General features: G+C 56.7%; 1 protein-coding gene across 1 annotated transcript; it reads right to left on the bottom strand.

The window, feature by feature from the left end:
• Window positions 1-71: 71 nt before the first annotated feature.
• On the bottom strand, window positions 72-22,932 carry CDH15 (cadherin 15). The gene is made up of 14 exons (XM_038753933.1): window positions 22,807-22,932; window positions 10,342-10,485; window positions 9,842-9,997; window positions 9,473-9,617; window positions 8,601-8,761; window positions 7,194-7,322; window positions 5,291-5,476; window positions 4,739-4,995; window positions 3,982-4,124; window positions 3,582-3,818; window positions 2,959-3,198; window positions 2,738-2,877; window positions 2,048-2,215; window positions 72-1,118 (listed from the first exon to the last, which is right to left on the bottom strand). Exons 1-14 carry the CDS (start codon window positions 22,894-22,896, stop codon window positions 921-923), a joined length of 2,394 nt encoding a protein of 797 aa, XP_038609861.1. The 5' UTR covers window positions 22,897-22,932; the 3' UTR covers window positions 72-920.
• Between the last annotated feature and the right edge of the window lie 505 nt (window positions 22,933-23,437).

Genomic DNA, 23,437 nt, shown 5'->3' with positions numbered 1-23,437 from the left:
GTGAGTATGTCTAGGTCTCTGGGCCCGGCTGGGTGGCGTGGCAGATCCCAGCCCAGTGCTGCACACAAATATCTTTTACCATTTTTAATACAAACTTGCCTCAGTGGAGGCTGCTGCCCCCACCATCACATGGGGTCTCTGGAAACTGTCTGAGGGGGAATAGCCACCCCGGCCCCACCACAGGATTCTGGTGTATTTGGGATCTATCTTGCTCCTCACTCCCTCCCCTCTCACCCTTCCCTCACTGCGATCTTCTGATTCTCCTGGGCTGGGGATGGCTACAGGGAGAGGGGGTGCCCCTTGGGTGCCTGTTCCTTTAAGCATGGGTCCAAGTGGAACTGTTCTGGTTTGAATTTTTACCCTCCTCTTAAAAGGCCAGCTCTCTGGGTTTCGGCCGCTGAGTCTAATCCCCGACTCTGGGCTCTATCACTGCTTGTCTCTTTGGTCTTAGGTGATCTTCAACAGGCACCAGTCCCCCACACCCTGTTTCCATGCCCCTCCATCTCCCTGCCAGCCAGCTTACAACCAGACCTTCTCCTGCCTGTCATCTCCTTTCCTCTCTCTCCCAGACAGCAGGTGGGGGACCCATGGATGGGGTGAGTCTGGGCAGGGCAGGGCGGTTCTTACTCTGGGGAACTTAAAGCTGCCCACAGGCCCCTGCTTTACCCCCTAGAGGTGAAGGTCCATCCCACCCCGGGCTCTGTGCTGGATCGGGGCCCCCTAGCTCGGCGGGGTCTGGTCCCCCTAGCCCCTACGGTCCTGTCTATCATGTGGTGGTCAGGAAAGGTGGGGCTGAATGAGCGCCTGTTGGATAGAAGCAGCCGTCCAGCCGGCGGGTGGAGGTCACAGGGGCTGATCAGGGCCTCGGTCCCAGAGCACAGAGCAGTGGCGGGGTGGGGGAGCGCCCCATCCGCCCCTCACTACTGCCCGTACAAGTCGGCCAGCCTCAGGAAGCGGGGTCCCCAGTCGCTGAGGTAGTCATAGTCCTGGTCCTCGTTGCCCTGGCTGGACAGGATGGAGCTGAGCGTGCCGGCTGGGGAGCCCGAGCCCTCATAGTCGTAGATGAGGGCCGTGTCGTAGGGGGGGACGCTGGGATCGCTGTCTGCCACCGCCAGACCCTGTGGGCAGCGGGGCTGGTCAGGGGAGGGGCAGGTCAGGGGGCCCGTCGCTCACTGCATTCAGTAGGGGAGACAAGGGAAGCCAACCACCCGGGTGGGTGTGGGGCGAGAGGACGGACATCTCATGTCAGAGTGGCAGCTCTTTGAGGGGAACCCCGGCCCCTGGGGGCCATGTGTGAGCCGAGTGCTGGGCTGGAGGCCACCCCAGTGGGAAGGAGTGATGGAGAAATCTTTGCGTCACACACTGGGGGTCATGGGAAGGCAGGGCCCAGATGGGCCTAGGGGAATCCAAGGAGCCAGAGCCCTGATGCCCAAGGCCACACTGCGGAATTAGAGGCTACTGCCTCCTTGGAGTAGCCACCACCCTGTTCCTGACCTGTCTTGCTTGGCTCTTGGGCCCAAAGGTGGTGGTAGTCAAGCCCAGATAGCCCAGCCCAGGAGAGGACACAGTTGGTGAGGATGAGAGGGGTCACAAAGATGTGGAGCAGCTCCCTCACCAGAGTGTGCAGTCAGGACTGAGGTCTCATCCCCACAGCCTTCTGAGACTGCACGGGGCAAGGGGGGAGGGGAAGAGATGGGGAGAAAGGAGGAGGGGTCCTGTCTCCCATGTTAGTGGTGACCCTTTGTAAAGTGATGCTGAAGCTAAGGGGATAGACTGCTGATAGGCAGGCCCACCCCCTCCCTCACATCCCATTCTCCCTCCTCTCCCTGTCCCAGGCTTAATCAGCTCTGCTGGCGGGAAAGATTTCCCTTATGTCTAGCTGAAATCTCTCCCACTGTGGTTTAAGCCCAGTCCATCCTATTGGACCTGGAGAGGGACAGCAGCTGCTGGTCCCCGTGTGCTCTCTGGGCTTGCCAGAGGGGAGTTGGATCCCCTATTGATCACCTCCTTCCTTCCCTCACTCTGTCCTTTCCCCACCCACACTCACGTCACTGATGAAGTTGGCGATGTCTGAGGGTCCTGCGGGTGGTTTCCTGAGTTGCTGTGGGGCGGTGAAGTTGTAGGGGGCATCTCTGCGTAGGGCAGGCCTGGCCCGGGGGGAGGGCGGCGGGAGTCCGGCAATGGGATGGCGCAGCTGGTTTATATCATATGCATCCTGGATGGAGTGATGGAGCGGGACACACCCATCCACGTTAGCGCCCGGTCAGTTGGCAGCTGCCCCCACGATGGGCCGGGCCAAGGCAGCCACGTGGACGCGACCGTTTGCAAGGCCCCGAGAGGCAGGAGTTCCGCCCTCATGGAATGGGGCTGGGGTGTTTTGGAAAGAAGGCTCCGCTTGCCCGCTGCCCATATGGGACCCCAGCAAACCTCACCCCAAGGATGGCCCGGCTCAAAACACCTAGGGTGGCAGGATGGGCTTTGGCAGTGGCTGGGCAGACTGGGAGTCCAGAGTGCCCTTTCCACCCCCAGCTAAGCTTTTCCATCCTGCCCTCTGGCTTGCCCCTGCAATTTCTGCCTCTGCTCGCAGAGCCGCGGAGACATGGCCAATCCCACTGCCTGGCATCCTTCCCACTCATCAGCTGGCACTGGAGAGCCGGGCCGGCCTTCCACTCGGCTCTGGGCTGCCCGTCGCTGACCCTGGGGCCTGTGTGCCCTGGCCACCCTCTGCCCCGTTCACCTGGTCCTCCTCGCCCCCTCCCTGCTCATCGTAGTTGAGGACGTTGTCTCGCACGTCATCCTCCTGCAGGCCATCAAGCAGCCCCTTCTCCCGTGCCCGCTGGCGGAAGCGCTCCAAAGTGGCGACGAGGAGGATCAGTGCTGTGACGTAGAGATGGCAGTGGGCGGGGGGTGGGGTGAGCCGTGGGGTAACGGGGTGGGAGATGGGCGCCGGGCACTTACCCAACAGGAGGATGACGCTGGTCAGCACAATGACAAGGGCGCTCAGGCTGATGCCGGCCCGCCCGGAGAGGAGGGCGGCGGCCTCGGGCAGGCAACCGCCCGCTTCGCCGCAGTGGCACACGGTCACGTTGAGCAGCTGCTCCCGCTGCTGTGGCGGCTGCCCTGAGTCGCTGAGCAGCAGGGGCAGGGTGTACAGCCCCTCCTGGCCCCCAGGCCGCACCCGTAGCATCGCGTGGGTCACTGGTAATGGACAAAGCTGGGTCGGGGCTGGGGCTGGCACAGAGTGGGGCCAGATGTGGCCCAGGTGATTCTGCCTTTCCCACCTGGGTTCCCCGCTGCCACCTCATGGCCCCGGAGGCGGGTCAGGGGCCTGCCCCACACTCACCCTCGGTCTCCTTTCCCCTCCTGAGCCTGCAGGCTGGGTCTTCCCCTCACCCAGCAGCCCGGGTTTCCCTTCACCAAGCTGTCCTCTGGCCACCACCCCTTCTCTGCCGCATCTCCCATCCAGATCCCAAGCAAGGAGCCCCCAGCACTGAAGGGACCCCCCAAACCAAGGGTGAAGTCGAGGGAGTGGAGCCTGGCGGGGGTGAGGGTGAGGTGGGGCAGGGGGCTCCCTTACTCACTGTTGACTGGGCTGATTGTCCAGTTGCGAGAGAGCTCGGGGAAGCTGGGGTGGAGCTGGAAGAGGAACGGGGCCCCGTGAGGGGGCAGGTCCTCGTCTGTGGCGCTCAGGACTAGGCCGCCGCCCTGCCCTGGCTCTCTGCACAGGGCCCCGGCCGGTGGTGTGAGGACAGGGGCATGGTCGTTAATCTCCAGGATCTCGATGGACAGGGTCCCCGTGGCTGTACAGGCAGGAGTGGCTGGGGACACATAGGGGGTGGAGAAACAAGACCACCCGGTCACGACCAGCCATTTCCCCGCTCTCCAACCTGCGGGTTGGCCTCCAGGCCTATGTCATATGAGGACCCCAGCTCCCCGGCCCTCTGGGGCCCAGGTCAGAGTCCCCTTCCAACTCCCCCTCACCATTGTCACTGGCCAGGATGATGGCCCGGTACCAGCCGTCCTTGAGGAAAGGGGACTTGTGGCTGAGGGTCCGTTTGGTCTGGATCCTGCCCGAGTGGCGATCCACCAGGAGCCAGTCCTCGGGGTCGTAGTCCTTCTGATAACTAGAGGAGGGCAGGAGGTGTGAGGCCTGGCTTATGGGAAAGCTGGGGCCCAGAGGGCTGCCATCCCCCACCTGTGACCAACAACACACACACCACACTGCTCCCCCGCAGCCCGACACACGCACACAAATACACAGGTGTGCTAGGCTGGGTTGCGGGGTTGATGAGCGAGGCCCCTGAGCCAATCCCACTTGTCTGCCTCAGGTCCCGGTTACTGCTTCCAGCGGTCTCACGTCCCTTCCACCTCAGCCAGGGAGCAGATTCCTGGGAGCTGTCGGGAGTCACCCTGGGCGGTGGAGTGGGGAGGAATCGCCCTCCTGGGGCATCCAGCAGCCAGGTCTGGGCCCCCGCCATCAGGCTGACTTCCCCCGCTCTAGCTCGGGCCTAGGGGGCTGAAGAGTCTCAGATTGGGGTGGGCAGCTCCAGAGGAGGCTATGGATGGGAGGGTAGGGGCAGGGAAGAAAACCAGGAAGGCTGAGAATTGAGGACACATCTGATGATGGAAATCGGCCTCCACCCCCCGACCCTGGAGTGCTGAGGAACTGGTGGGGCTGTTTCACTGGTGTGGCTTGCCCTTTGAGGAGGGCGTCCTCCCGACTCCCCAGGCCCTTCACCTGAGCGGCTGCTGCTGTTGCTGGAAGTCAGGGTCACTGGCGGAGAAGGTGGTGACCTCACTGCCAGCCGGGGCCCCCTCCGCCATGCTCACCCGCCGGGGGTTTCCGTGGAACACGGGTGGCTCGTTCACGTCCTGTACCTTCACCGTGACCGAGGCCAGGGCCCGGGCTGACTGGGCCGCCGAGGCCTGGAGCGGGACCGGGTTCTGCACAGAGACTGTGAGCTGGTAGTGTTCCCTGGTCTCGTGGTCCAGGGGCTGTGGGGAGGGGCGGAGGAGACCAAGGTTGGCCAGGGTGAGGAACATCCTCAGGGTGTGCCAACCCCTTAGCCACCCTCCCCCTGCCCCTGCCCACGCCCATAGGGGCAATCAGGCCGCTCCAGCCTGGGGTTCAGAACTGGCACTGGAGAAGGGGAGGCAGGCCTGGGTGAGGACCATGGAGATACCATCCTCGGGTCCAGCCTGAAGCTGCCCTCTGGATCCCGGGAGGGGAGAGAGCCAGTGAGCCCTGATCTCCTGCAGCTCGGGTGTGGGCAGTTGCCACTGGCCTCACCTTCACCACAGACAAGACTCCCTCGTTGGTCTTGGGGTCAGTGCGGATGGCGAATGCCCCCTCGGGGTCTCCGTCCACGATGGTGAACTCAGCCACCCAGTTGGGGGAGCCGGGCAGGTCTCTGTCCTGCACGCTCAGCCGGACGACGTCTACCCCAGCGGTGGCCTCCGCCACCTCCACGGAGAACTGCAAGGGACACGAGACCCAGGCTCAACCCAGCAGCTTGGGGGCCGGGTAGGGGCCAGGGAAAAGGAAGCTGAGAGCTAGAGACTGGAACCTTGGTCTCCTGGAACTAGGGGTCCGCAAATGACCCGAGCCCTACAGATGCCTCACATATCATAGCCATGGCTGGCCAGGTTTTCCTCTGTCCTTCCTCTGGCCGTTTCTCCAGCTCACGCTTCCTCCTGATCCCAACCCGGGGTCCCAGTCCCATGGTATTCAGGTGGGGACATTGCTCCCCCCCGGGGCAACCTAAACATCAGCCTCATCTGTCCTGCTTGCCCCCAGCCTCCTGGCTCAAGCGTAGAACTGTCATGAATCCCCTCCTGGATCCCGGCCCTGGGCCCCGACCCCAGCTCCCCATCTTATCGGCAGCACAAGTTCAGGCCAGGGGCTGGCTGGTGGGTCAGGCCTGAGCTTGTGTAGGTTTTGGTGGAGCCCATCTGCCTTCCCCTCCAGAGACCAGGGCTCTGGGCAAGTTGGCATGAGGGAGAGTGTTGTCTAGAGGCCACAGCATGGGCCAAGGGCATACATGAGAGGCCCCAAGATTCAGTTCCAGGCCTCAACCTGGAGCACTGGATAGAGCAGAGAGGCAGAAGACCACTTTTGGGAGTCTGGGAACCTGGGGATGAGTTTCGGAGAAACCTTCAAGGAATAATAATAATAATGATGGCATTTATTAAGTGCTTATTATGTGCAAAGCACTATTCTAAGCGCTGGGGAGGTTACAAGGTGATCAGGTTGTCCCAAGTGGGGCTCACAACCTTAATCCCCATTTGACAGATGAGGTAACTGAGGCACAGAGAAGTGAAGTGACTTCCTCAAAGTCACACAGCTGACAAGTGGCCGAGTCGGAATTTGAACCCATGACCTCTGACTCCAAAGCCCGGGCTCTTTCCACTGAGCCACGCTGCTTCTCCCTCCTACGGGAACCTCTCAGCCCCCATCCACATGCAGGCTCCGGAAATCATTCTGGGACAGGGAGGGAATCTGGGAAGCTGGGGAGTTCTAGGTCAGAGATAATTGGGAAGAGGGTCAGACATCAGGAAGACAAAGATCAGGGGATGATAGCAGGTGGTAGAGATGAAGCTATTTGAAGAAACGGCAGGGGAATGGGCTGGTTGACCTCTTGAAGTCCATCCGAAAGACCAGCGTGGCTCAGTGGAAAGAGCACAGGCTTGGGAGTCAGGGGTCATGGGTTCTAATCCCGGCTCTGCCATGTGTCTGCTGTGTGACCTGGGGCAAGTCACTTAACTTCTCTGAACCTCAGTTCCCTCATCTGTAAAATGGGGATGAAGACTGTGAGCCCCACATGGGACAACCTGATCACCTTGTATCCCCCCACAGCGCTTAGAACAGTGCTTCATACATAGTAAGTGCTTAACAAATACCATCATTATTATTATTATTACGTAGCTCTCGGGAGTTATACCATGGCCAGTTAGTGCTCTGACCCCAACCAGCCGGCTGTGACCCAATCACATCTGCCCTTGCCCTTCCCGCACCCTTCCTGAGGCTGGTCCTGTTCTGTCCCTGCCCCTCTCCTCCAATCTCCGGATTGAACCAGAAGCCTCTTTGGGTCTTGTACAATGGGAGTGCCCTGGATGGTGGGGGGCAATCCTGGGGGCAACCGGAAAGGGGAGTTGGGAGAAAGCCAGCCCTGAGGAGGCGGGGCGGGCGGTACCTCATCACTCTCGAACTCTGGGGGGTTGTCATTGACGTCGTCGATGTAGATGACCGCTGTGGCCGTGTTGGTCAGCCCATCGCCGTGTAAGTCGGCCACCTGCAGCGTCAGGTTGTAAACCCCGACCACCTGTGTGGGAAAAGCCCATGCGAGCCCGTGAGACGGAGGAAGGTGGACAGTCCTGGAGGCCAGAACTCCACCACTGGAATCAGTAAACACTTCCTCTCCTGGGCTGGAGGAACCAGGAGAAGGATGTTATAGGAAGGACTAGGCTGTGAGTGTGTATGTGTGTATGTGTGTGCACACTGGGGGTGGTGGGGTGGTTCCATTTACAAGGCAGCTGAGGAATGTGCTCTGCCTCTTGAGACCTACACTCCAGAATTGCTCTCAAGTGTCATGTTTTATTCTGACCCTCAGAGTCCTAGGACTCCCGCATTCCATACTTCCCTCCAGAAAGCCTCGCTAGCCAATAAGCAGGGAAGATCTTTCCAACCTGGGCTGACAGGGACCATGCCCGGGGAGAAGTGGGGAAGTCTGCTGTTTTGGTCATCTGTCCTGCTCAGAAGGGTGCAGGTGCCAACCTTGAAGGGCTCGTTGGGGCCGTCGATAACCGTGACCTGACCTGAAGAACTGTTTCCCCCTCTCCATCCCCCCCATCTTACCTCCTTCCTTTCCCCACAGCACCTGTATATATATATATATATATATATATATATATATATATATATATATATATGCATATTTATTACTCTATTTATTTATCTTACTTTACATATCTATTCTATTCATTTTATTTTGTCAGTATGTTTGGTTTTGTTCTCTGTCTCCCCCTTCTAGACTGTGAGCCCGCTGTTGGGTAGGGACTGTCTCTATGTGTTGCCGACTTGTACTTCCCAAGTGCTTAGTACAGTGCTCTGCACACAGTAAGCGCTCAATAAATACGATTGATTGATTGATTGATTGATTTCCCCGAGGGTGGGACTCATCATGGTTCTGGTCCTGAGGGAACAGAACTACCACCTGTTTGGGAAGGCCATCTGCTTTCCTGGAGGCAGAGGATTGGATGACAAGACCCCGAGGCCCCTTCCAACTCTAAGATTCTAAACTGGGGGCTCACACCTCACCCAGAAACGGAGCCCACCCTCCTGTCCCTCACGGCATAGTTCAGCAGGACCCTGGAGTTGGTTAAGCCCTTCTAGACTGTAAGCCTGTTGTTGGGTAGGGACCATCTCTATCTGTTGCCGATTTGTACTTCCCAAGCGCTTAGTCCAGTTCTCTGCACACAGGAAGCACTCAATAACTACGATTGAATGAAAAAGGCTTTAGGGCCCCGGCCCCTCAGACCTGTATGGCTGGGCCCCGGAGGGCAGGACCAACTGCTTGAGATCCAGGGGCCTCGTCCCTCACCTCCCGGTCCAGCCCGACTTGCACCGTCCTGATCTCGCCGGTTCTCCCGTCGATGCTGAAGATCTCGGCCCCGCCCTGCTCCAGGATCGAGTAATGCAATGCCGCGTTGTCCGTGTCTGGGTCGTCCGCATCCGTGGCTTCGGCTTTGGTCACGTAGGTGCCTGTGGGAGGAAGACGGGGTCCCCTGGGAGCTTCCGGACTAATGCAGCCTGGAGCCTTCCAGAGGAGGCAAGGACGGACCCTGTCTGACTGGCAGGAGGGGAATAGAGGGGCGGGAGAGCAGGCAAGCAGGCCGACAGCTCAATTCACATCTTCCCCAAGAGGCCTTCCCTGACTGAGCCCTCATTTCCCCTACATCCTCTCCACTGCATTGCTCTTGCACTTCGATTCATACCCTTTATTTCACCCCCTCCTCAGTCCCACAGCACCTAGGTGCGTATCCAAAATTTATTTTAATGTCCGTCTTCCCCTCTTGCCTGTAAGCTCCTTGGGGCAGGAAACGTGTCTACCAACTTTCATATTGTAGTCTTCCAAGTGCTCTGCACATGGTAAGTGCTCAGTAAATACCACTGAGTGATTGTTTGCCCTTCCAGGTGGCAGAGCTCCCAGGGGCTGGTGATGTTCTGTAAGCCGCCACTAAGGAGTCAGAAGGAGCTGGTGCCCTGGGGCCACAGCCCCCATCCTCCTGGGGCAAAGTGGCAGGCCTCAATTTTGAAGACGTTGGACTCCGGCTTCACGTGCCATTCTCTCCAACCGCCCCCCCAGCTCTGGCCTTCACCCCAACGTGACACCGACCGTTCTGGGGAAACGGTCCAATCCTCGTTTCCTGCCCCTCAGTTCCCCCATCTTTCTCGGGTAGCGGCAGGGCTCACCTGGGATGGCTCCCTCTAGGACGTGGCCTGTGATCACCTTCTCCCGGAAGAGGGGTCGATTGTCATTCTGATCCACCACGACAATCTCCAGGTCGGTGGGGTCCTCCAGCGTGGTCCCGCCCAGGCCCAGGGCGTAAGCCTTCAGCTGGGCAAAGAGAGGTTTGGCTGTCACTGTGGCAACTGGGGCTGGGGCTGGGCCAGGCAGGGCCAGGCTGGGTAGTCTCCCATTCTGCCAGGCCCCAGGTCCCCAGCTCCTCTGACCCGGGGGCTCACCAAGCCTATCAGGGGAATAAGATGCAGAGCAGCAGGGAAGCAGAGGGAGCCTGTTGGACACCCGGATGGAACAGACATCTGTGCACCCGCTCTTACCCGGAAGCGGTCATTCTTCTCCCGGTCCAGCATGGCGTTGAGGAAGACCTTCCCGGTAAACTTGTCAATGGAGAAGATGCCCTTGGGTTCCTCATCTACACCGGGGCCCTTGATGCTGTAGATGACTCCTCCCGGTTGTTGCTTGTCTGACTTGATCTGTCCAATGGGAAATGGAGTGGGAGGGGGATTGGGTGTGTGGGCAAACCAAAAGAGGCCAAATGTGGTGGGCAGCGGGCAAGGACCTTGCCCTGACCCGAAGTTTGGGTCTTTGGGCCTGCTGGAACAGAGAGGGGTAGGAGGATGAGGGTGGCTGGGCACAGCAAGGAAGGAGGGGTGGGTCATTTGGGAACGAGGGAAGTGCCAGATAAATTCCCAGAGGGCTTTGCTATGTCAAGACCACTTTTCTGAGCCAAATGTGGACTGGGGGCATCATTTGCTTTGATGGTCAGCCTGGTTGTGGTCCAATGGCTTTGGTCTTTGCCGTTGTGTACTGGGCTCACCTGTACCAGGGCGTAAGGGAGCCTCTTGTAATTCTCAGACACGCTGATCGGCGGGATGACCCAGGCTCTCTTTGCTCGGCTCAGCCCTGCAGGCCGGCGCCATGGGAACCGAGTTGGGGGTGTCTCCTCAGAGAAACCGAGCTCCTGGTGGAAAAGCGTCCAAAGAGTTATGACCTCTGGAGTTGCAGGAAACTTCTCCCTCCTACAATCCTGGATCCTCCCTCTCCTGGCCCGGTTTAGACCAACTGAAGGCACAGCTCCTCCAAGAGGCCTTCCCTGACTATGCTCTCCTTTCCTCTTCTCCCACTCCCTTCTTTGTCACCTCTACTTGCTCCTTGTATTCATCCCCTCTCCCATCCCCACAACACTTATGTATATATCTGTAATTAATTTATTTATAATAATAATGATGGCATTTATTAAATGCTTACTATGTGCAAAGCACTGTTCTAAGCGCTGGGGAGGTTCCAAGGTAATCAGGTTGTCCCAGGGGGGGCTAACAGCCTTAATCCCCATTTTACAGGTGAGGCACAGAGAAGTGAAGTGACTTGCCCAAAGTCACACAGCTGACAATTGGCGGAGCTGGGATTTGAACCCATGACCTCTGACTCCAAAGCCCGTGTTCTTTCCACTGAGCCACGCTGTTTCTAATACTAAGCATGCTGCTTTATACTAATGTCGCCCCCCTCCCATCCCGCCCAGTGTCTCAACTGGAGAGTTTCCAGTACTGTAACAGTCTTGACTATGGGAGGGAGAGTCAAACAGAAGCATACCCATTTCATTCCTAACTTGGGCAGTGGCTAACGAGTGGAAGGCAATCTGCCACAAGTCAAAACTCCCTTGTGGTGGGCAGCAGCGGCGAGGGAGAGAGTCGAGGACGGAGACTCAAGTTTACTGCGTGAAAGGAGGCAGTGCGTAAACCATTTCCATATTTTTAAGAAAGAAGATTCTGTGTATACACTACCAGAATGATTGCTGATAGAGGTGGGGCCTTCTGGGAGTGATGTGTCCATGGTATTGTTACGGGTCAGAGATGACTCGATAGCATAAGACAAGACAAGACTCTCCCTCTAGATTGGAAGCTAGTCATGGGCAGTGCATGTGTCTGTTTATTGCTTTATTATACCCTCCCTAGCAATTAATACGGTGCTTTGCACACAGTAAGCACTCAATAAATATGATTGACTGACTGACAACTAAAAGCTACCCTTCAAGGGTCTCAAAGCAGGGGGGAAGACATTTCTACCTTCTCTTGTCTGTTGGGGGAAGGAGCATCACAGGATGGCTCAGTGGCTGAAAGCAGGGGGAAAGGCTTTTCTATCTTCTCTTGTCTGTTGGGGGAAGGAGCATCACAGGATGGCTCAGTGGCTGACGTGGCTCAGCCAGAACAGGGTGGCTCAGTGGAAGGAGTCCGGACTTTGGAGTCAGAGGTCATGGGTTCAAATCCCAACTCTGCCACTTGTCAGCTGTGTGATTTTGGGCAAGTCAGCATCTCTGTGCCTCAGTTACCTCATCTGTAAAATGGGGATTAAGGCTGTAAGCCCCACGTGGAACAATCTGATCACCTTGTAACCTCCCCAGCCCTTAGAACAGTGCTTTGCACATAGTAAGCACTTAATAAATGCCATTATTATTATTATTATTATTATTATTATTACCATTCTCCCTTTGGAGGACTGCAAGGAGGGTAGGAAAGAACTGGGGCCCTGCCTCTTAGCCCTGAGGTGCGTGAATCCGGGCAACTCAGCGGGTGTTGGGAGAAGCAGTGGTGGTTGGAAGTAATCAGTTATTTAATGGATATTTATTAAGTGCTTACTGTGTGCAGACCATTATACTAAGCGCTTGGGAGAGTACAGTATAACAGAGTTAGCAGACATGTTCCCTGCTCACAGAGACCTTTCAGTCCAACAGGGGAGACAGACATCAATCCAAATGAATTACCAATATGTATGTAAGTGCTGAGGGTTGTGGGGGTGAATTTCAACAGCCGTAGGGGGCCAGAACCAAGTGCAAGTAAGAGCAGCTACTGTAATCTGGGGTCCACAATAAGCATTTTCTATATTCTCTGGACCTTTAAGAGTTGGTGCTTATAATGCTGACCTCCTCTACTACATCCCTCCCTAACCCCAGCCAGGAAGAAGCCCTGCTTTCTTTAGGTTGTGAATCCCTGCAAAGGACAGGAATTATATCTAATTCCTCCCTCCCAGTGCTTAATACAGTGCTCTGCACACAGTAATAAACACTCTTACTATTATTCAAACGTCAATGTGAACTAATTGGGGTCTTCCCCGCCGCCTCCCAAGGCCAGGAGGGGCCCGGCAGCTGGGAGGAGCCCTGCCAGGATGAGATATTCAAGTCAGCACAGCTGCAACTAGTAGCTGCTGGGCTTGGTTTTTTTTTTTAATGGCATTTGTTAAGCACTTACTATGTGTCAGGCACTGTACTAAGTGCTGGGGTAGCTACAATCTAATCAGGTTGTCCACAGTCCCTTTCCCACATAGGGCTCACAATCTTAATCCCTATTTTACAGAGGAAGACATTGAGGCCCAGAGAAGTGACTTGCCTAAGGTCACACAGCAGTCAAGTGGCAGTTTGGGAATGAAGAGGAGGCCCCTTCTTCCCTGCAGCCTCCTTTGCCTGTTTGGCCCTCGGGAGCCGCAGGCAGGGCCGAGCGAGAGAGTGTGTAAGTCGGAGGGGGAGGAGGGAAGGCTCTGGCTCAGGCAGTGAAGACTGTCAGAGTTTGAGTTTCTTTTTTTATGGTATTTGATAATGATAATAATAGTAATTGTTAAGAACTTACCATATGCCAGGCACTGTACTCAGCGTTGGGGTAGATACAAGCTAGAACAGTGCTTTGCATATAGTAAACACTTAACGATTGTCATATTATTATTATTATTATACAAGATAATCAGGTTGGATACAGTCCCTGTCCCTCATGAGGCTCTCTGTGTTAATCCCCATTTTACAGATGAGGAAACTGAGGCATAGAAAAGTGAAGTGATTTGCCCGAGGACACACAGCAGACCTTTGTCACTTGTCAGTGACAAGTGATGCCACTTAGCTGTGTGACTTTGGGCAAGTCACTTCGCTGTGCCTCAGTTACATCATCTGCACAATGGGGATTAAGACTGTGAGCCCCACGTGGGGCAACCTGATTACCTTGTATCTCCCCAAGCGCTTAGAACAGTGCTTGGCATATAGTAAGCGCTTAACAAATACTATCATTATTATTATTACTAAATGGCAGAGCCAGGACTAGAACCCAGGTTCTCCTGACTCGCAGATTGCACTGCTTCTTTGTATTGATATTTGGTTAGGGTGAGAATATCATTAAATTTATTTATTTATTTGTACATATTTATTCTATTTATTTTATTTTGTTAATATATTTTGTTTTGTTCTCTGTCTCTCCCTTCTAGACTGTGAGTCCAATGTTGGGTAGGGACCGTCTCTATATGTTGCCAACTTGTACTTCCCAAGCGCTTAGTACAGTGCTCTGCACACAGTAAGCGCTCAATAAATACGATTGAATGAATGAATGAATGAATGAATTAAATGTTACTGACTGCTTGACAATGGGGTCCGTCATTTGGGTTGAGAAGCCCTACGTGTTTCACCTTCCCCTTTTAAGTCATAGTATTTGGACGATTTCCCCTAGCTTGTTTTTGATAGGCAGAAGGGTGGAATGTTTACTAGAGTCATCATGCACGGAAAGAGTTACTCAGGGCCTGGGATCTGGTTGAGGGGAGGAAGGGAAGAGAAGCTTCCAGAGCCCCCCATTCCCTCCCCCTCCCGCCCCAGGCACCAGTCAAGGCTTCAGGCTCCCGGGAGGGAAACATGATCCAACTAGATGGTGTCACCTTAGTCACCTCTCCGGGGGCCCTCTGACATCCAGGAATCCTCAGCGGCGGAGAAGGCCTCAAACCAGCTCTAAAATGCCCCTCTATGGCTCCAGGGGTACCCGTGACCTAAATCTTTAGCTGGCACTTTCTGGGAAAAGAACTCTGGCCAAGGACAGGGGACAGGGTGGGGGGCTTGGGGCAGAGGAGAGGGTGGGGTTTAAGGAAGAAAAACACTAACATAACCTCCTTGTCCCGATAAGACTCCCAAGGAGCTTCTTCCATCCAAAGGAACTGGTACGAACTCCCCTCCAAACCTCCTCTGGTCAAGGTAGGGGAAACGGGATGTTCCAAAAATAGGCCGAAACCCCTCCTCTGAACTTCGTCTCCTGCTGTGGCCCTCAGTCCTAGCTCTAGGGTAGCAGGGGGGAGGAGAACTGGCCCAGCGGGTGGCACATGCTGGGATTGGGAGACCGGCTCTGCCGGTGGCTGCTATGTGATTTTGGAAAGGTCACCCTCCTTCTGCCTCATTTTCCCCATTTGCCATTTCTGCATGCTCTCCTTCCCTGCCCACATACTTGCCAGGAATAGAGGAGGACAGAGGAGATGGCAGGAATGACGGTACTTTGAAGGCGAGATCGAGCCAGCTTTTCCGGTATGGTGCGGTGCAGTACCGTTCCAAGCTAATGTAAATGACAGGGCCCCTGCCTGCTGGGCACTTCTACTTTAATGCCCAGACAGGCTGGGCTGGGAATAGCCTAACGGAAATGCTCCTCTCTGGCTGGTAGCATCAGGGAAGGAAGAGGGTGGGCAGAGGCAATGCTGGACCCTGGCATCCCAATGGGAGCGGGTGAGGAAGCCTGGTTCTACTGCTCCGGAAGATTGGTGCATCTCAGCCCCCGCAGCATCTGCTCAGAGGGGAATTTGCTTCTTGGTCCCACGGCAGCTGCTGCCCGACCCTGAAATGTGACCTCCGGCCTCTGACCTCAAAGCTGCAGCCTGGAGTCTCCATGGCCATGCGGGGATTCAGCGCAGCTCACAGCAATCAGCGTGCTCTCCCACCCCACCCAAACTAATGGGGGACTCTGGGGGGAGGACGTGTGTGGGTGTGCATGTGTGTAAGAAGGGAATAAAGAGAGAACGACTTTGATTTTTTTTTCCACCCGATCACCCCGAGAGAGTCCGTGGCTCAGCTCTCTGCAGACGTGGAGGGGAAGCTTGGAGAATGGTGGGGTGGGAAGTTTGCCTGCAGCTGGCAGCCCATATTCTCAAACCCAAATTTGGTCACTGTAATGGAGACCCCACCCCGTCAACCCAATTGACAGCCCACAACCACTTGACTCCCACGCTCCCCAGAAGCTTGCCCGGCAGCTTCACTGTAACTGGAAGTTGGTTGGTCTTTCTCTCCCGTTACACCATGGGTTCCTAAAAGGCTAGTTAACATGCTTCCCTTGTGCCCAGAACTACCAACGCTGTGAGCTCAGCAAATACTTTCTGCCTGTGATTGGCACCCAGCCCCAGCCTGGACAGGGAGGATGTGGGCAGGAGGGCACAGCAGGGTCATCAGAGGGCCTGCTCAGACCAGCCTCGGGGCCCTGCCTTAAACTGAAGGGCATTCCCGCCCACCCAGATCACCTCTGGCTCTCTGGACGTTAAGGGTTTAGAAGGGGGGTGGTCACTGATGGCCTCTTAGATGTCAGCCTCGGAGACATATGGCATGCCGGGCATGCAGATGACGTAATGGCAGCACAGGTGCCACTTTCTGAGAGTCTGTGAGTTTTGTGCAAATTAGAGCATTTTTTTCTGGGGAAGAAGGGAGCCCTCGAAGCCCTCTTTTGCTCCAGAGTCTCTGTGTCCCTCTCCCAGATCAGGGTGAAGTTCTGTGGAGAGAAGTGCCTGATTGGAACTAGACTGGGGAGAAGCCGGACTGAAGGGTGTGAAACAGACTACTGGCCGCCCTACTCTGGGAAGAGGACCAGTTTGGGCACTGTATCACGCCCCCCGTCCTCCCACCCACCCAACCCCACCCCAAGCTGAAAGAACTGTTCAGGGGCAAAGAGCCCTTCAGCATCCTTCTTGGCGCCTCAGTCTTTGGACCCGCACAATGGGAAGAACGATAACCTGAATACCTCTCCCAGGGAGACGGAGAACCTGTCAAAATGGAAGGGAGCCTTTCATGTAGCCATTCGCCCACCATGGAGCCAGGAGGAGCAGTCCTGCCCTCCAGTCGGACTGCTAAGGGGACTGAGTTCATCCTGGTGAGAGTCACTTCGGATCTGCAGGGTGAGTGGCGGGGGCGGGGGTGGCGAGGCAGAGTCAAAGACAATCAACCCTGAGAGCTGTTGGGAAAGGGAGGGCTGGGAATTGGTTCCCCTGGAACCGGGAATGTGACAGCTGGGCCCCGGTTCCTCCCTGCAGGGGCAACTCCATCCTCAAGTCTTTCCCCAGATGGCGGAGCCCGGCCCCCCCACCCCCACCCCCCATCCCCAGCCAGGCTCTGCCAGCAGAGAGGAGGGTCAGGCCACAGGGCTCTCCTTCCTAACAGGCGAGACCCAATTACATGGCCGATGACTCAGGGCCTCAGTGGAACGAATCAGAAATGACAGCAGACTGGGGACCTTCCTGGCTGGTGGGTTGCAAATTGCCAATAGAGGTTGTGTTGCAGGGCAGAAGCCATTTCTAGGGGGTGGGCCAGATGAACCTGGGGCTCAAGGGTGGCAGAGGGGGATCCTCTCTGCCCCACCTCGTCACCAGTTGGGAATAAGCCAAATTTGGGAGTGACCAGACACCCACCTGCTCAGTGGCTGGCCAAGCTAGCACCACTTAATTTCGCGTGACCTTCCGGCCCAACTTTGGGCCCTCCGCATTCTGGGGCTGTGGGTGTTTCCCGGGATAAGCCTGGATCTGCCCAATGGGGCTGGAGCCCTTTAGGGGAACGGGGCTGGGCGTGCGGGGAGAAGCCACCCTGGAGCCTCATCTCGGGTTCAACATCGAACCTTCCTGCTCATCCTGCTGGTGGTCCAGCCTCCAGGCCCCATGGCCCCAGGTGCAAGTCAAAGTTCAGACCATGATCTCTGGTTCCTTGTCCACCTCCCAGAAATGGGGCTGGGGGCTGGGAAAGCTGAGGTGTTGGCAGCCCCGGGCCCCAGCCTCCTCCTCCTGCTCCTCCTCCTTCTCTTCCTCTTCCTCCTCCATCCATACCACCACGGACTGGAACCCAAGGGCCCACAACAGCCAGGAAGGCATCTGGGGTAAGTTCCCGAGGTGATGGGGAAGGGTGGGGAGGCCATATGGACACCGTCAGGGCCTGGGAGCTTCTGAATCTGCATTTCTTGGACCAGTAAGTTGGGAGAAGGGATGGAAAGAGCCTTTGGCTTTTGGTGTGTACCTTCAGGGCCCAAGACTCGCACCCAGATCTTGCAGGGCAGACTGCAGGACCAAATCTAGGTCTTTAGACCTGGGGGTGCAGGGGTGCAGGGGAAGAGACTCCACCTCCTTTCTTCCTTGCCTCCAACCCCTCTTCCTCACTCCCCTCCCTGGTGCTGGCCTCAGCAGCCCAGAATTCCTGCCGTCCAGTTGGCTGGCCGGGAGCCAATGCTCCCAGTTTGCTGGGCCTGGGAGAGCCACTCGGTGCTGACTTGCCCACAGCCAGAGTTTACAGGGTCAGAGGGAAGCCGGAAGCCAGCCGCAGAATCTTGGCAGGACTCTTGACTCCCAGGCCAGAGGCTGTGCTGGGCAGGGAGGGGACGGGCCTGTTTGGGAAAGTCCTGCTCAGAATGAACATTTGTTGGCCGCCCCCTTCCCAGAAGATGTGTGCCTGCTGCTATGAGAGACCTGATCTATCTAAATGCTGCACCCTCCATCTCCTCTCCCTCCTTCTCCTTCTCTCCTTTCTTTTTCCCCTCCCCATCTCCTTGGGAGCCATGGCCTGGGTGGCGCCACATGGGCAGGGGCAGACCCACAGCCAGGGCATCCAGCCAGCGGGCAGGTGGGCCCCACTCCCATCCTCCCTGCATTGAATTGGCCACTCTAGCCCACCTGGAAGGTGTCAGATCCCAGTGCACGGAGGAGACCCATGGCGAGTTTCTGGGTTAGGTTTCTCAGGGTTCTCAGCCGGCCAACCTTGCTTATGTTGTCAGGCATTGGGAAGGGGCAAACACAGGTGACCTTAGCAAGGACACACTTCTCCATGCAAGTGGGCACCTGCATTGCTTTGGATAGTGGCCCAGGGTGGGGGCTTCCCATCACACTCTGGTACCCAAACACCTCCTCACCCAGGTAACTCGTACACTCTGTCCCTCACTGTCCCCCCATGTTCTCCCTGCCCATCCCACCACCCAACCCCTACCCATCCAGCCCCATGGGGCAGGAGCGCCTAGAGGCTCAGACAGTGTCTGCTGGCCTTCATCACTCCTGCCCTGTGGCCAGTTCTCCTGCCAACAGCCGAGGCTGTTGGGCTGTTTCCCTGGCTGCAGAGAAAATTCAGTTTGCAGAGAGGAATGGGCATTTGGGTTCCCACATCACCATCACCACTCCTTGACCCCTCTCACTGCTCACTCCTTTCCCTCCTCTCCAGCTGACCCCCCTCCCCATCCCACTTCCCCGCCTTCCCCCACCATCTCCTGGAGCAGGGTGGGAGCCGGCAGGAATGCTTAGAATGGGCTCAGCTGTCCCCCAAGCCCAGGCCATTTATAGCCGGAGTGTGAGTGTGGATGGGCTTGTTGGTACCCTGGTGAGGGGCAAGGCTGGGCCAGCCTGGAGAAGGGGGTTCCAGGCTACACTGTCCCTCAGTCTCTGGCCCGTCAAGAGAACTACGCCCTCCGTGCCTTGGGGAGCCCCAAACTCAAGGCAGAAGCAGCAGCTCAGTCAGCCTTTGTAGATGGGTCCCAGGAAAGACCGCTCTCCCCAGCCACAGCCCTGGTTGGTTATTCTCGCCTCCAGAACCATGACAGACTATAGATCGGGCATAGACCCTCAGGTGTGCCTGTCCATTCAGCCAGTCAGTCGTGTTTATTGAGCGCTTACCGTGTGCATTTGAGCGCTTACCATGTGCATTTAGGAGAGTACGATATAACAATATAACTGACACATTCCCTGCCTGCAAGGAGCTACCAGTCTAGAGTCCACCTTCTGGAAACACAGCTGGGAGGAGCAAATTTAGGATGGGTCTTGGGGCCAGAGGCCAAGTCCTGTGACCTGGGCACAGATGGAAGGAGATCTACTGAGGGCATCAGGGCTCCAGCCTGCCAGGGCAGTAAGGTAGTAGGCCGCAGGGGGGAACGACCACCCTGGCCAACAGACCCTCCGCCGTCAGAATGTCCTGGGCCCTGCACCTCAGGGGCAGCTCTGGATCTTGGGGTGCTTGACCTCCTCAAGGGGAGAATGGAGTCCCAGGGATCCTGGCCGGCTCTGTGGGTGACCAGCTGTTGGAGCCCCTTGTTGTTGGTGGTCCTGGCATCTGCTAGACACCCCTTGGGAGGAGGTAATCTAATCTCCTGCTTTCTGCTCTGCTGGCTGCCACTGCAGGAGCTCGGAGGACACACAGGCTTTGCCTGCTCCAAGCTGGGGCTAAGCGTCCCACCTTCTGAGTCCCACCTCCTCCCAGGCCAGGCTCCGGGGGGACTGAGGGAGGGCTTCCCAGGGAATGTCCAGATGGGTGAGGCTGGGAGTGGGCACCCAAAACAGCCTATGGGGCCTGGTCTAGCCAGGTTCATCCCCAGCCTTTGTGGGTGGTGGCGGGGAGACTGACCTGGAAGCTCTGCGCTACTCTGACTTGAACTCCAAACTCCACCTGGAGCAAACAGAACCTCAGACTGGTCCCTGGGGGGTCTGGGGCAGGGAGGAGGACCCCAGGATCCACTCTGGAATGGAGAATCCTTTAGGTCACCCTCCTGCAGGAGGAAGATACTTGTCCCACGGCCTGTGCTCCTGCCCCCAACCTGTTTCCTCTTCAAGCTCAGCAAGTACCTGGTTATGCTGGGTCCCCATACTCTTCTCTGTAGCAGGGGGGCCAAGAAGAGAAGGGGCTGCAAGGACCAGGAGGGGTCAGTCCCAAGCAAAGACCCAAAGGCTTCAATAGAAACTCCCAGAGAAGCAGGGAGGCAGGAAGAAGCCTGCTGAAGTGGAGGAGGCAGGGCATGGCTGAGGCCAGGGACCAACTTTTCATTTTGAGAGTGAAGATGAAAAAGAGACAGAGATTTCGGAGGACTGGGAAGGGATGGGCTTCCAAGAGCCAACAAGCCAGAAAGCCACCATTTCGGGCCCTTCCAGCATTGAGTGGAAACCCTCAGGGTAGTTCAGTGCTTAGCACACAGTAAGTACTCAATAAATATGACTGACTGATTGACTGACTCACTGGTAGTCCAGCCCAGAAAGTTTACAATGCACTGGTCTCCTTGAGGGAGGGATCATGTCTACCAACACTATTGTACTGTACTCTCCCTAGCGCTTAATACACTGCTCTGTGCCCAGTAAGCACTCATTAAATGCCATTCATTCATTCATTCAATCGTATTTATTGAGTGCTTACTGTGTGCAGAGCATTGTACTGCCACTGATTGATACTGCCACAGAGGGAGGGTGGGTGGGGAAAGGGAAGAGAGGGAATGTCAGGGACCCAGGCTGACAGGGTTGGGAAGTCGGGGCATAGATTGCATTCAGAGCTTGGGCATTTCCCTTCCACCTCCCCATTCAGTAGAAACCCCAGAGAAGTGGAATGGGGTGGGGTGGGAGGGCCGGGAGTTGGGGAGGGGGCGTCAGGAATTCATACAGGAGGGTCTGGAGTGATCGGGCAGCTCCTGGGGCTGAGGCCAGCTGGCGGGGTGGGGCTATAGGGTCCCCAGCCCATCCATCTGTGAGCCGAAAGCATCAGGCACAGAGTCACGTCACAGTGCTCCAGCTGCCGGCCTCCCCCCAGAGCCAGCTGCCTTTGGGCAGCAGGAGGGGGGATTTCTAAGTCTGGGAGCCAGTTTTCAGAGACTTTGGACCCTCTGGGCTCTAACCCACTTGCTGGGGTATGAGCACGCGGGGTTCACAGGCCTGCTTGGTTAGCATCTGATTTAGGCGGGGACTTCTGGTGGGCTGCGACCTGAGGCCTGCGTGGTCTTCTCAGTGATTCTGCCTCGGACCTGACGCAGCCTCACAGGGACCCTTAGCCAAGATATTCGGTGTGGAGAGATGTAGACAGTAAAGCTCTCAGTTATGGGCTCAGGGAGAAGCAGCGTCTCAGTGGAAACAGCACAGGCTTTGGAGTCAGAGATCATGGGTTCAAATCCCGGCTCCACTACTTAGCTGTGTGACTTTGGGCAAGTCACTTCACTTCTCTGGGCCTCAGTTCTCTCATCTGTAAAATGGGGATTAAAGACTGTGAGTCCCCTGTGGGACAACCTCATTACCTTGTAACCTTCCCAGAGCTTAGAACAGTGCTTCGCCCATAGTAAGTGCTTAATAAATGCTATCCAAAAAAAGCCAATAATAACGATGGCATTTGTTAAGTGCTTAGTATGTACCAAGCACTGTTCTAAGCACTGGGGTAGATACAAGATGACCAGATTGGACACAGTCCTTGTCCCACATGGGGCTCATAGTCTAAATCTCCATTTTACAAATGAGGTAATTGAGGCACAGAGAAGTGAAGTGATTTGCCCAAGGGCACACAGCAGACCAAGTCTTTCACTGGAGAGAGGCGGGCCCTAGCCCCAGCCTCGGTCCTGGCCCCAGCTCCAACCCCACCCCCACCTCCCTCCAGTCCCCTCCTTCCCGGGTTCTGGCTTGGATCGTGGGAAGAGTTTGCCCAAGACCCTCTGACTCAAGGAGGGATTATTGGGCGCCACTGTCCAACCTCTGGGAAGCAGCATTTGTTCTTCCCCCTTCCTTCAATCAATCAGTAAATCAATTAATCATATTTATTGAGTGCTTACTGTGTGCAGAGCACTGGACTAAGACTTGGGAACAGTGCTCGGCGCTTAGAACAGTGCTTCGCACATAGAAGCGCTTAGCAATTACCATTGTTATTATTATTATTGGAGTTGGTAGAACTGTTCTCTGCCCACATTGAGTTTATAGTCTTCAAGACTGCTTCCCCTGAGCAGTCCCAGTGCCCTCCAACTGCCCCTTTCCCCGTGAGCCTCAGGCTGAGACTGGCCGCACAACCTTCCTCTCCCCCATTCCCCTCCAGCCTCTACCCACCGAAAACCTTCTCCACTTCCCTCCAACTGCCCTCTCCCTGCTGGGTGGGGACAGGGAGAGCGTCTGGCTCAGGTTCCCTCATGGTTCCATGAGGCTCTTCCTGCCCTGTGGGGGCCACCAGCCCCTCTCCCCTGCAGGCCTGCCCTCTGCCCCATCCTCCGTCCTCCATCCTCCCTCGCCAAGCCGGAGTGCAGCGTCCAGAGATCCCACGCTCCTGCGGCTCCTCTGCCCAGGCCGTCCACCTCTCGGCCCCCAGAGTCAGGGCACTGACTGGCAGACGCGGACACAACCCAAGGCCCCGCTTCAGCCTTGGCCGTGTCAAAGTGCCAGTCGAACCCCGATCCCACCCCCCAACAGCGCCGCTCTGACCCTTTGAGGGTTTCCCCCATCCACCTCGGAGTCCCTACCCGACTCATTCAGGGTGAGCGTCTCCTACCTGAGCTATGAGGCAGAGGGCAAGCAGGAGTGAGATGCCCATCTTGGCAGAAGCAGGCGGCTGGGGCTGGACAGGGGTACCGGGCCACATCGGGAGGACAGGGGACACAAGCTTCGGTCCGGGGCGCCTGGGTCTCTGTCTGAGGTCTCCAGCTCCAAGCTAAAATAAAACGGTGGCCTGGCTGAGTGACAGCACATGTGCTGTGCGAGCTAGGGAGGGGTGAGATCAGAGGCTGGTGCTGGGAGGGAGGGAGGGAGGGAAGGAGGGGCAGAGGGACAGAAGGAAGGGGCCCAATACATGGAGTGAGAGTGAGAGAGCAGCTGTCCCCATTACACTGCCCAGCACTGTCCAAGGTCAGATTTCACCCCCTTCCTGCTGCAGCAGGTAGGGGGAACAGGGGGGTGGTGGGGAGGGGAGTGGAGGGGGAAGAAGGAGAATTCCTGGTTATGCTGGATCTGCTGGCTCCATTTACAATCTAGAGTCTGCGGAGATTGGAGGAGGTTACCTGGTGGGGAGCCCTGGGCCAGCTGGGGCAGAGCCAGCAGCCTGGGGCCAAGTGGGAACCCCGACAGTGCGGAGGCAAGAAGTGGGCCACAGCACGGACAGAAGCAGGGCGGAGAGAGGTGTCAGA

The sequence above is a fragment of the Tachyglossus aculeatus genome, chromosome 11 (assembly GCF_015852505.1).
Source record: "Tachyglossus aculeatus isolate mTacAcu1 chromosome 11, mTacAcu1.pri, whole genome shotgun sequence".
NCBI lineage: Eukaryota > Metazoa > Chordata > Mammalia > Monotremata > Tachyglossidae > Tachyglossus > Tachyglossus aculeatus.
The sequence above is the reverse complement of the archived record's forward strand: the minus strand, read 5'-3'. Positions and strand labels throughout refer to the sequence as shown.

Coding starts and splice junctions, on each gene's coding strand:
- CDH15 (XM_038753933.1), bottom strand. CDS start 22,896: ATGTGGCCCGGTACCCCTGTCCAGCCCCAGCCGCCTGCTTCTGCCAAG. Junction 10,486..22,806: donor CCCTCTGCCTCATAGCTCAG/GTAGGAGACGCT, acceptor CTTTTCCACCAG/GAGCTCGGTTTCTCTGAGGA. Junction 3,199..3,581: donor GACAATCAGCCCAGTCAACA/GTGAGTAAGGGA, acceptor GTCCATTACCAG/TGACCCACGCGATGCTACGG.